We start from the raw sequence: 12,150 nt of genomic DNA on the forward strand, positions 1-12,150 counted from the left end.
AGCCTCCTCTGTTCCAAAGAAAACAAATCCCAAGCCTAACCAATCTTTCCTCATAGCTAAAATTCTCCAGTCCAGGCAACATCCTCGTAAATCTCCTCTGTACCCTCTCTAGTGCAATCACATCTTTCCTGTAATGTGGTGACCAGAACTGTACTCGAGCTGTGGCCTAACCAGTGTTTTATACAGTTCAAGCATAACCACCTTGCTCTTGTATTTTATGCCTCGGCTAATAAAGGAAAATATTCCATATGCCTTCTTAACCACCTTATCTACCTGGCCTGCTACCTTCAGGGATCTGTGGACCTGCACTCCAAGGTCCCCTTGTTCCTCTACACTTCTCAGTGTCCTACCATTTAATGTATATTCCCTTGCCTTGTTAGCCCTCCCTAAATGCATTAGCTCGCACTTCTCCAGATTGAATTCCATTTGCCAATGTTTTGCCCACCTGACCAGTACATTGATATCTTCCTGCAGTCTACAGCTTTCTTCTTCATTATCAACCACACAGCCAATTTTTATATCATCTGAAAACTTCTTAATTATACCACCTTCATTCAAGTCTAAATCATTGATATATACCACAAAAAGCAAGGGACCGAGTCATCATCATCGTAGGCAGTCCCTCGAAATCGAGGAAGACTTGCTTTCACTCCAAAAGTGAGTTCTCAGGTGACTGAACTGTCCAATTCGGGAATTACAGCCTCTGTCGCAGGTAGGGCAGACAATCGTTGAAGGAAAGGGTGGGTGGGGAGTCTGGTTTGCCGCACGCTCCTTCCGCTACCTGCGCTTGTTTTCTGCATGCTCTCGGCGACGAGACTCGAGGTGCTCAGCGCCCTCCCGGCTAGTTCTGAGCCCTGGGGAACCCCACTGGAAACAGCCTTCCAGTCACAAAACCACCCATCAACCATTAAATGTAAGATAGTCATTAATAAATCCAATAAGGAATGCAGGAGAAACTACTTGACCCAAAGAGTGGTTGGAATTTAGAACTTGCTACAACACGGAGCGGTTGAGGGTAATAGCATAGATGCCTTTCAGGGGAAGTTAAATAAACACATGAGGGAGAAAGGAATAGAAGGATATGCTAATAGGGTGAGATGAAGGAGGGTAGGAGGAGGTTCATGTGGAGCATAAATATCAGCATAGAGCAGTTGGGTTGAATGATCTGTTTTTGTGCTGTAAATTCTATGTAATATCTAGTCCTTTTAAATTATGTAAAGTAGTCCAAAGCAAGTGGCGATGAAACCTCTGTGCACTAATCTCCCTTAATTACCTTTCCTCCTGGCACTGCCACTATCGAGGCCTGGAAAACTGAAAGTCCCATTGTTTAATGGGAAGGAATTTGCCTCCACAAATTTCATTTTACCTGGAGATCCGTTGGGGTAGATATCCAATTTGCTGCCTCTGCTTTAACCTGACTTTGTTGATTGACCGCCCATTATAGAAATGGAAATGAAAATCGGTTTCAATAATTTGCAAGGCCAGTTTTACGCCCAGCTGGCAAGTTGAACATGTGTCCCACTGAATCCCCAGTGCTGTCAGGTCACGTGAAATCAGCTCCTTTATATTAAAGAATGCTACTGAGCACAGGGTAACTGCATCTGCAGTCAACACTACTCCATTAATGTAAAACCATTTTTTAAGCAGCTAACTTAACATAAACATTAGCAGAAGTCTAGAAACTGATTATTTGCCTGCCATGGATTGGCAAACATGTGCTGGGGAGAGAGAAATAGCAGATTTTATTTTTTACAATATGAGATTTAGTGATTTTGAATTTATTTTTTTACACCTGTTAATTTATTGGTTTTAAGCCAGTAACACATCAACTGCTTCATTAAAAATATCACGTGAACACCTGCCTCCATGCATTTTAATAAACAAAAATGATGCCTTGGAGAAAACAGTTTATTGAAATTGTGTCTAAGGTTTAAAAACATGGCCTTGTCACTGCAGTGGTTGCCATGGTGTAGACGACCCCTGGAATTTTGATTGGGAAAAGTTCTGCTAAAACCAAGGGCAATCGTTCCTGCGGTTTCAAGTGCAAATTCCACAATTTCAGGACCTGGTGCATCAGTGACAGGATAAGCATTGTACAAAAGTCGAAACTCAAATGTGCACAGTAAGTGTATAATAAAAAACAGAAAAGAAGCTAAATATCATTCGTTGAGAAAATATAAGGGTAGGTTTTGTGCACTGCTGAATAATGTAGATCTTCCAGGGTCTGACCTAATTACATATTCAGAATGGGTTGCCAGGGTGTCATTTGCCAGTTACAAGGAGCTCACAGGTTGAGGGCAGGCTATCTGATGCAATTGAAGCCACTTTTTAAAATATATTCGTTTGCAGGATGTGGGCATCGCTGGCAAGGCCAGCACTTGTTGCCCATCCCTAATTGCCCCTGAGAAGGTGGTGGTGAGATAGCTTCTGGAACCGTTGCAATCTGTTTGGTGAAGGTGCTCCCACTGTGTTGTGGAGTCTTTGTTGACAGCAGGTTTTCTTCCTTAAAGGACATTAATGAACCAAATGGGTTTTTACGCCAATCATGGTCACCATTACTGACACTAGCTTTTTATTCCAGATTTTAATTTTAATTCACTGAATTTAAATTCCCCAGCTGGTGGGATTTAAACTCACATCTCCTTTGGATTACTAGTCCAGTAACATAACCACTATACTACCATTCCCATTAATGGCTAAGACAAACCTTGGGATGTAGATTTTGTTATTTTTGTTTGCTGTCGACAGAGTTATAATGGAGTGAAGACCCAAACTTGTATCTTGTTAAAATAGAACAGCTGTTGCAAGAAGTGTCATAAAGAAAAGTTGCCCTGCCTGGCACTTCAGGGCATCCCTCCCAGAGGAGGCCACACTGAGTGCCTGGCAGGAGGTGGGACTTGTTTGGACTGTGTTGGAACAATAACCATTCGCCTGGATGAGTGCAGCTGGAACAACACTGAGGCAGCTCGATACCATCCAGGACATCGTTGCTTCATCATCACTGGGTCAACATATGGGAATTCCCTATCTAATGCAAACTTGTATATACTTTGTACAGCCACCAGAGGGCTCATCCCCTGGAGACCCAAGGGATCCCATAATCTCTTGGGAGCACAGGTATTTAAGGAGGCCTCACAGGTTGGAGAGGCACTCTGGAGACCTGCAATAAAAGACTAAGGTCACGCTTTACTTTGAGCTCACAGTATCCAGTCAGACTCTTTATTCATACATAACAAATACCATAATGTACGTATTGCACACAGGTATTGCAGCAGTTCGTTGGACTTGCCCTTGCACGTTTAATTTCCATGAGCTATTGCGCGGCAAGTTGCTGGAAGTCCGAGATGGAAACAGCGCAGCGCCCTCTGCAGCGTATCTGGGATCTGAGTGAATAGGGCCAGCAACTGCGAATCTCCTCAACCAATCAGATTGGAGGATTGTTAATGAACCAGGAAATGTAACTTAGAATAGTGAATTCGATGTCAGATAAGATACAGAAAGCAACATAAAGAGAGGGAATGAATGATTGGATTAAAAGAGAGAGAGATAAGAGACAGAAAGAAAAAGTTAATAAAATATTTAATTAAAAAAAATCTCCAATAACATATAAAACCTGAAGGAATGAGATTCCACACTTGTAAAAATTCATTTTCAGTGCCAGAGAGGTTGTTTGGCAGTAATGAAGACTTATCACGCCATTAAAAATGTACTTAGATTGAAATGCACAAGTCCTAACTTTCTGTGCCATGTTTAGCTTGTATACACCATACAAGTATAGGAATTTTAAGGCCGTTCAAAGCATTTGAGCGTGAGCTGGACAGTGAGATGCCATTTTTGGGAAGCCAACACAGAGCACCGCATCTTGGACAGCAACTTCTGGATTTTCACATTTAACCGTGCTTGAAGTTGCTATGCGATTACGTATAAATAACAATGAGCACCATTATTTTGACAGTAAATTCTGGCCCAATATTGCTAATCAATGGGGCAGGTGAGAACACCATCACCACTCTGACCTTCTGAACAAGTTACAACCTCCAACCTTTAACCTTTGCCCCTAAGGTGTAGTCACCGCCCCCATTAAGACCGACTTCTGGATCAAAACAAAAAAAAAACCCATAGAGTTGAATGTCACTTAAGAGGCGACTTGAACCGCAGCTGCGGTAAAAAAAAATCGAAACAGGGTGGGCAATTTCTACCCCAGGAATTGCGAAAGAAAAAACGATCAAGGTTCATCTAGTTCACCTTCTACAGTCTTGGAAGTCGTATGATTCAACGCTAATGGAGTTGTTGAGTAATCATAGCCATCAATTAGTCTAGAAGGAGACCCAGACATGACGTGAGGAAAACTCCAGTGTCGTAGAGCTTTGGGAACCATTTACATTTGAATGAATCAATACAAACTGCTTCCATCATCTATCTCAGGAGCCTATTCCATAGATTGATCACTCGCTTACTGAAATATTGTTTCCGCAGATTAGTTTTGAGTTTACCCCCCTCCAAGTGGAGACCGTGTCTGCGGTTCTTTCAAATTACATTTGAAATAATTTTTTTTAAATTAAAAAAAAAAAGTTGCACTTGCTGCTTAGGCTCAGATTATTGCTCTCTGCTTCCAGTGAAAAAAATACAGCTACCCCCGATAAGCAGATTCTGCTCGATGTATGTTTGCAAGCTTAGATATTTTTCTTATAAAAGTGAGGGAAACAGCTTTAGCGGCAGTGAAAGCCAACAGCAAATTCACTGCAATCTGTCCCGGGAGAACCTGTAGCATCGTCACCCGACAGAGACACGAGGTATTGTACTCTGCCGTGCACAAGGAACAGTCTTAGGTCACTTCCTTGAGCAGGAATCCTGCAAACACACTGGTCCTAGTCTAGATAGAGAAGCATTATTCCACTTAGCAATCAGACCAAGATTTGCTTCTCGGCAATAACACTGACAAAAAGTTGAAGATATAATGAATATAACAAAATAGATTTCTTACCTCTTTGAGATCCCAAGTCAGGTTTGCAACTTTATGTCCCGGCTCTGGCTGCCAAGGGGACAACCCGATAGTTGTTTGCCATGAGGATGAGGACGAGGTTGTGTTAGGCAGCATAGATGTTGCGGCTGGCTCAGTTTGCCATGGCAGTGTGGACTCTGTCCAGCTAGGGGCAGGGGTGCTTTGCGGAGGTTGGTCACAGTTGTCACCCTGATAGCCTTCTTCACAAACACAAGCGTAGCCGTCAGCGTGGCTGCTACAGTTGCCATGGTGACAGGGATCGCTTGCACATTCATCTATTTGATCCTGGAAGCAAAAAGAACACAATATTATTCATATTTTTTTAGCCTGCTGGAGTTAGATTGTTTTTCCATTGCAAGAATATGTTTTAACCTCTGAAAACCACTTCTGAGTTGCACTTCCCCTCACCTCTCGTGATACACACAATGTTCCCTGTTAAAAATGTGACATGTTCCCACGCATCTCTGACACCTTTCTGTAACTATTCACTCAGAACCAGTCGAGAGTAGTTTTAGGGATGATTCTGCTTTTAATTTTCCATCTCTTCTTGAGAAATGCCTCATCGTTGCTTGCCAGCTCCCACTGACAACGCAGCTTGAAACGCAGTGTCTCTCAAAGGGAATCTTAGCACTCCATGACCCAATGCCAAAACACTGTTCCATCACACCATTCAATGTTGGAAAGAGAATAATTACGTTGAGGTGTTAATGATAATATTGAGCCTATATCCGATGATGAGCCAACCTTCCGTTAAGCAGTTGGAGGTGCACTATGCTAAAAACATAGTGACATGGATAAGACTGCATGAATTGTAATGTTAATCAATGCAATTTACTGGCTACATGCTAAGCTAGCCATACAACAACTGTCCTATTTAAATAAGTCCGATTACCTGACACACATGGGAATGACCTGAGGTGATTCAGCTGCAAATCGTTTTTCCCCACTCTCCTTTAGGGAGAATGTCAAGCTTCCTCATGATACTCACTCAGGCAAAGGTAATGCCATGTGATGAAATCAGTGATGTGAGCTTGTGGCCCAATACTGCCTTGTACATTGTGTGTGCCCACGTTCAGTGAATATGTGTTCAAGTGCACTATGGATTGTAATTGAAGAACATGGAGGACAAGACCAAAAAAATTAACACATGCTCATGAAGATTAGATAGAAGCAAAATTTCACAAGAGAAAGTCCAACCATCTCCCCTTGACCTTCAACTGCACCACCATCACTAGCAACATCTTGGGGCGGGGGGGGGGGGTCACCATTGACACAAAGCTTAACTAGACCAGCCATATCAACACCATAGCTACAAGAGCAGGGTAGAGGCTGGTTAGTCTCTGACAAGTGGCTCTACTTGTATCCATTCAAGCCTCTCCACCATCTACAAGGTTCATGCCAGGGTTGTGATGGAATACTCACCACCAATCTGGATGGATGCAGCCACAGCAACATTCAAGAAGCTTGACACCATCCAGGTCAGAGTATTTTGCTTATTTGGAGCCTCAATATCCACCCCCTATATCACTGGCACATTGTGGCTGCAGTACATACAATCTATGGGATGTGCTGCAGCAACTCACCAAGGTTACTTTGAACACACTATCTTCCCCTGCGATCTCCACCACCAAGGACAAGAGCAGTAAAGTTGTGAGAACACCATCACCTCCAGGTCACACATCATTCTGACTTGGACATATATTGCCATTCCCTCATTGCTATTGGGTCAATATCCTAGAATTTCCTACCAAACACCATTGCGGGAGAATAAGTACCAGAAGGACTGCAGTGGTTCAAGAGGAAAGTCCACCACTACTTCTCAGGGCAACAGGGATTGACCACCGCGTCCCACATCCCTAGAATAAATAAAAAAATATGCAACAGGCTCCTAACGAAGGCTATACTAACGAACAGATACAAAAGTTGAACAAATATCCAGTTCGGAATGGAATTGAAGGTTGTAGGGATATGTACAAACTGAGATAAGCAAATAGCTCATGGAACTTGCTGCTGGCATCAAAGAAATATCATTTGCGGAATGCAGCAAGTTCAAGATACTAGTGGAGATGGACAGATATTCTGGAGTTTTGCTTCACTGCCTTGGAGATCAGGGAGACATTATGAAGCGCTTTCCTTCAGCAGGTGAAATAGGAGGTAAAGTCCATAGCAGAATTTGGCTACATGAGCATAAATTGCACATGGTCTGCGGAAGCAGTGGGCTGGATGGGTTCTGATGGTTTTCCATTTCATATTGTCTTACATTTTTAAATTTGTTAAGTGGGTACATAATGAACAGTGTTATACACTAAACAAGACTATAGATTAAGCTATTGCATCTAGTTAAACAATGAACAGAGGTACACTCTGAAGAGGAGTATGCATAGGTGATCTGCAGTTTCAACACATTGCTGTACTATCACACTGCACCAGAGCGTACCAGGACATAGCAAGGTGGTCAGGAATAGGTGCCGACTGGAGGTTAGGACCTTCCCTACCAGTATAAATTAAATCATCTTGGGTTTCTCTCACGTACCTTCTCCTACACTAGATAACGGGTGATGTTGCCAGAATAGCTTGTCCTGTTCTGTTGGAATGGTATACACTGTAGCTGCTCGGGTATTTAAAGCAAAGAGGGGTAAAACTGGAACAATACAAGCACGGGAACCTTTTTTTTAAACTTGTCATGGTGCAGGCTAAGGTCTATACTTTGCAAATTAGTGATTAACAGGCTCAGTTCTGCTACCTGTTGTCACCCACTAACGGCAAATATTTCCTCACACATGATGTTCTCCAGCCAATCACATTTAACATTACTGTCCAAGGTTATAAAAAGCCAGTCTCCATTTGGAGCATGCACAGCATTGTGACTAAAGTATAACATTTTCTGCTGCTATTATTTATGGGTAGTATGATAATGCTGTTGCTGCCTTGAGGGAAACACGTCTGCACCATATTTATCAATTACTGTAGAGCGAGTTCTGCTATTGAATACCACACACTTTTAGATAAGACTGATGAACTTGTAAGCTATTATTTTAACCTTAAATATCAAACATTATGACCATCCCAAACAAAACCCAATTTATTTTAGCTATCAGGTCCAGGTGAAATAGCATTTATTGTTTTGTTCTCATGCATTCTTCTTGTTCTTTGCCATTCTCTTGTTTTCCCTGTCTTCCATTAACTATTTTGTTCTCATTCTCCATCTTAGTTCCTCTCATTATATCTCTTTTCGCGTCTTACACGTTCCCTCTTTTCATGCTCTGCTTCCTCCCATTATTTCTCGTCCATTCTTTCTCACTGTCTCACGCACTCTTTGCAGGTTTTATTACAGATCTAATTAGAGCACTTGAATATCGGTGCTGAAGCAAGATCACACTAACATAGTTACCATGGCACGAGATAGCATTTATAATAGCTAAATAAAATACTCAAGATGCTGTTAATTTGTACAATTTATTATCGAACAGTGAGATAAAGCCCTGAGCCCATTTTATTTGCAGTAACTTGCCATGGATTGCAGAATGATGTCGAGCTGAGCTTCATTAGAAGGAGTCACTCTAACAAAGCAAGGTCATCTGTTTGATTCTGCTTCCCTCTCTGCCGTACAATTGATATTGCTGTGGCAACCATCACATGGGGCACGGTCCTATACTACCTCCAAGTCAATCTCAGAGCTAACGATGCACTTTCAAAAGGGAAACCTGCCAAAAAATAATGGTCTTTTCGCTAAAAACCAGTGTTGAAATTTGTATATAATAAATCGTAAGTTTATGTTTCATGGCACAAATATTACTGAAGCCACTTTTCAAACCAATTACTTCATTGGATAATGCCTGTCACAATGCACTGAAATTGATTTTAAAATTCTGAACATTATAGTTCTGACAAGGACTCCAGTCTTTTACAAGATTTAAATACATGCCATATTCTTTTAGAATGAATAGTAAATTTTAATCTAACCAAACCATGGAAATTCTTTGAATCGTATCTGTACCAATTTTAGAATTTGGGGACTATTCAAAAGGTTCCATTCATAAAACTACGAAGTAGCAATTTTATATTCATCGCTACATGAACATTCCCAGCCTCGGGCACATCCTCTCCCAATACTTTATGACTCACTCAGCGGAGGCCAGATTTGAGCAATGTATTCAAGAAAGCGTTTGCACACAGGGACCTCATTATTCCTTCTCTTGGCCGACTGTAATATGTCCTTACTATACAGTACAAATGCATACGAGGGCCATACTTGAGAGAAGGTCACTCTGTGACCAGTAACCTTTATTAGCCAGCACTGAAGTGAAGAAGGTGGGTGGAGCTTCCCCTTTTATACCTGAAAGTCCAGGTTAGGAGTGTCTCCCACAAGTTCACCACCTAGTGGTCAGTGTTCTCACGGTGTACAACTTAGGTCAGTTTATACATGGGTTACAATGACAGTTGAATACATGACATCACCTCCCCCCCCAAAGTCTTATTGGGATCACAGGTTAATCTCTCTGGTGGTTTACGCTCCCTTGTAGAGCGCCTGAGTTGGGGCTCCCGTTGTTGGGCGCTGGCCTGAGTGTCTGCTGTTTGCGGTGCCTCAGGCCTGTCCGGACTGCCCACAGTGACTGGGCTCTCCTCCACTTGGTTCCAGTGTTCAGCCACCTGTGGTGGAGTAAACTCTACATCGTGTTCTTCCTCTGCTTCTTCTATGGGGTTGCTGAACCTCCTTTTTGTTTGATCCACGTGCTTGCGGCAGATTTGTCCATTTGTAAGTTTAACTGCCAGAATCCTATTCCCCTCTTTAGCAATCACAGTGCCTGTGAGCCATTTAGGCCCTGCAGTGTAGTTAAGGACAAAGACAGGGTCTTTGATATCAATACATCGCGCCCTCGCATTCCTGTCATGGTAGTCACATTGTGACCAGCGCCTGCTCTCAACAAATTCTTTCATGGTGGGGTGTATAAGGGATAACCTGGTTTTGAGCGTCCTTTTCATTAGCAGCTCTGCGGGTGGAACCCCTGTGAGCGAGTGTGGTCGGGATCTATTGGCCAACAGGAGGCGTGATAAGCGGCTTTGTAGGGAACCCCCTTGGATTCTTAGGATCCCCTGTTTGATTATCTGCACTGCTCGTTCTGCCTGGCCGTTTGAGGCCGGCTTGAACGGTGCCGTTCTGACATGGTTGATACCATTTCCTGCCATGAAGTCCTGGAATTCAATGCTTGTAAAGCACGGGCCATTGGCGCTGACCAAGACGTCCGGTAGACCATGGGTGGCAAACATTGCCCGTAGACTTTCTACCGTGGCAGAGGATGTGCTTGAATCGAGAATGTCACACTCAATCCATTTGGAGTAGGCGTCTACTACAACCAAAAACATTTTTCTCATGAAAGGACCTGCGTAGTCCGCATGGATGCGTGACCATGGCTTGGCGGGCCAGGATCAGGGGCTAAGGGGGGCTTTCCTGGGTGCATTGCCCAGCTGGGCATACGTGTTCCACCTGCGAACACAAGGATCCAGGTCTGCATCTATCCCTGGCTACCAAACGTGTGACCTGGCAATTGCCTTCATCATGACAATGCCCGGGTGCTCATTGTGGAGGTCTCAGATGAACACCTCTCTGCCCATCTGGGGCATGACTACTCGGTTTCCCCACAGTAGGCAATCGGCCTGAATCGAGAGTTCATCCTTGCACCTGTGAAATGGTTTAAATTCCTCAGGGCATGCCCTGTACGTGGCTGCCCAGTCCCTATTCAGGACACATTTCTTGACTAGAGACAATAGCGGGTCTCTATTTGTCCAGACTTTGATCTGACGGGCTGTCACGGGTGAGCCCTCAATTGTGAAAGCTTCAACAGCCATGACCATCTCAGCAGCATGCTCGGTAGCCCCCTCAGTGGTGGCTAGTGGGAGCCTGCTGAGTGCATCGGCGCAGTTTTCAGTGTCTGGTCTGTGCCGAATTTTATAGTCATAGGTGGCTAACGTGAATGCCCACCTCTGTATGCGGGCCGACGCATTTGCATTTATGGCCTTGTTGTCAGTCAAAAGGGACGTTAGGGGTTTGTGATCTGTCTCCAGCTCAAATTTCCTGCCAAACAGGTACTGGTGCATTTTTTTTTACTGCATATACACATGCAAGTGCTTCCTTTGCTACCATCCCGTAGCCCCTTTCTCCCTGGGACAGACTTCTGGAGGCATAAGCTACCGGCTGTAACTGACCCTTGGTATTAACATGCTGCAACACATACCTGACCACATAGGACAACGCATCGCACGTTAAAACAAGTTTCTTACATGGGTCATATAGCATTAACAAATTGTTGGAGCAATAACAAATTGCGTGCTCTATCAAAAGACCTTTCCTGGCTGTCCCCCAAACCCATTCATGACCTTTGCGTAGGAGCACATGTAGCGGCTCTAACAGCATGCTCAATTTGGGAAGAAAGTTACCAAAATAGTTCAGGAGCCCCAGGAACGAATGCAGCTCCGTCGTGTTACGGGGTCTGGGTGCTCTCTGGATCACTTCCATTTTGGACGCAGTAGGTCTGATCCCGTCTGCTGCTACCTTCATCCCCAGGAATTCTACCTCTGGAGCTAGGAAGACGCACTTCGCCTTTTTCAGTCACAGATCTACCCGGTCCAGTTCTGCGTAACACCTCCTCCAGGTTGTGGAGGTGTTCTTCAGTACCGTGATGAGGATGTCGTCTTGAAAAATCACTCTCCTTGGAATCGACTTGAGGAGGCTTTCCATGTTTCGTTGAAAGATCGTGACGGCCGAGCGAATCCCGAATGGACATCTGTTGTACTCAAACAACCCCTTGTGTGTCGTGATGGTGGTCAGCTTCTTCGACTCACTCGCCAGCTCCTGGGTCATGTAAGCTGAGGTCAAGTCCAATTTTGAAAAAAATTTGCCACCGGATAGCGTCGCAAAGAGGTAGTGGGTACTGGTTTTGGATTGACACCCGATTGATGGTGGCCTTGTAATCACCACATATCCTGATCGACTCATCCGCCTTGAGCACCGGCACAATCGGGCTTGCCCAGTCACTGAATTCGACTGGCGAGATGATGCCTTCCCTCAGCAGGCGGTCCAATTTGCCTTCTATCTTTTCCCGCATCACGTACGGCACCGCTCTGGCCTTGTGGTGTACTGGCCTGGCGTC

At 44.0% G+C, this 12,150-nt stretch overlaps 1 protein-coding gene across 1 annotated transcript in view; it reads right to left on the reverse strand.

Moving 5' to 3' along the window:
* dner (delta/notch-like EGF repeat containing) overlaps positions 1-12,150 on the reverse strand; it is a 368,701-nt gene that overhangs the window by 229,890 nt on the left and 126,661 nt on the right. Inside the window, exon 2 of the mRNA XM_070882480.1 lies at positions 4,985-5,287. Coding sequence (XP_070738581.1) covers positions 4,985-5,287 — 303 coding nt within the window. The remainder of the gene's footprint in view (positions 1-4,984; positions 5,288-12,150) is intronic.

This window comes from Pristiophorus japonicus, chromosome 6 (assembly GCF_044704955.1).
Source record: "Pristiophorus japonicus isolate sPriJap1 chromosome 6, sPriJap1.hap1, whole genome shotgun sequence".
Lineage (NCBI taxonomy): Eukaryota > Metazoa > Chordata > Chondrichthyes > Pristiophoridae > Pristiophorus > Pristiophorus japonicus.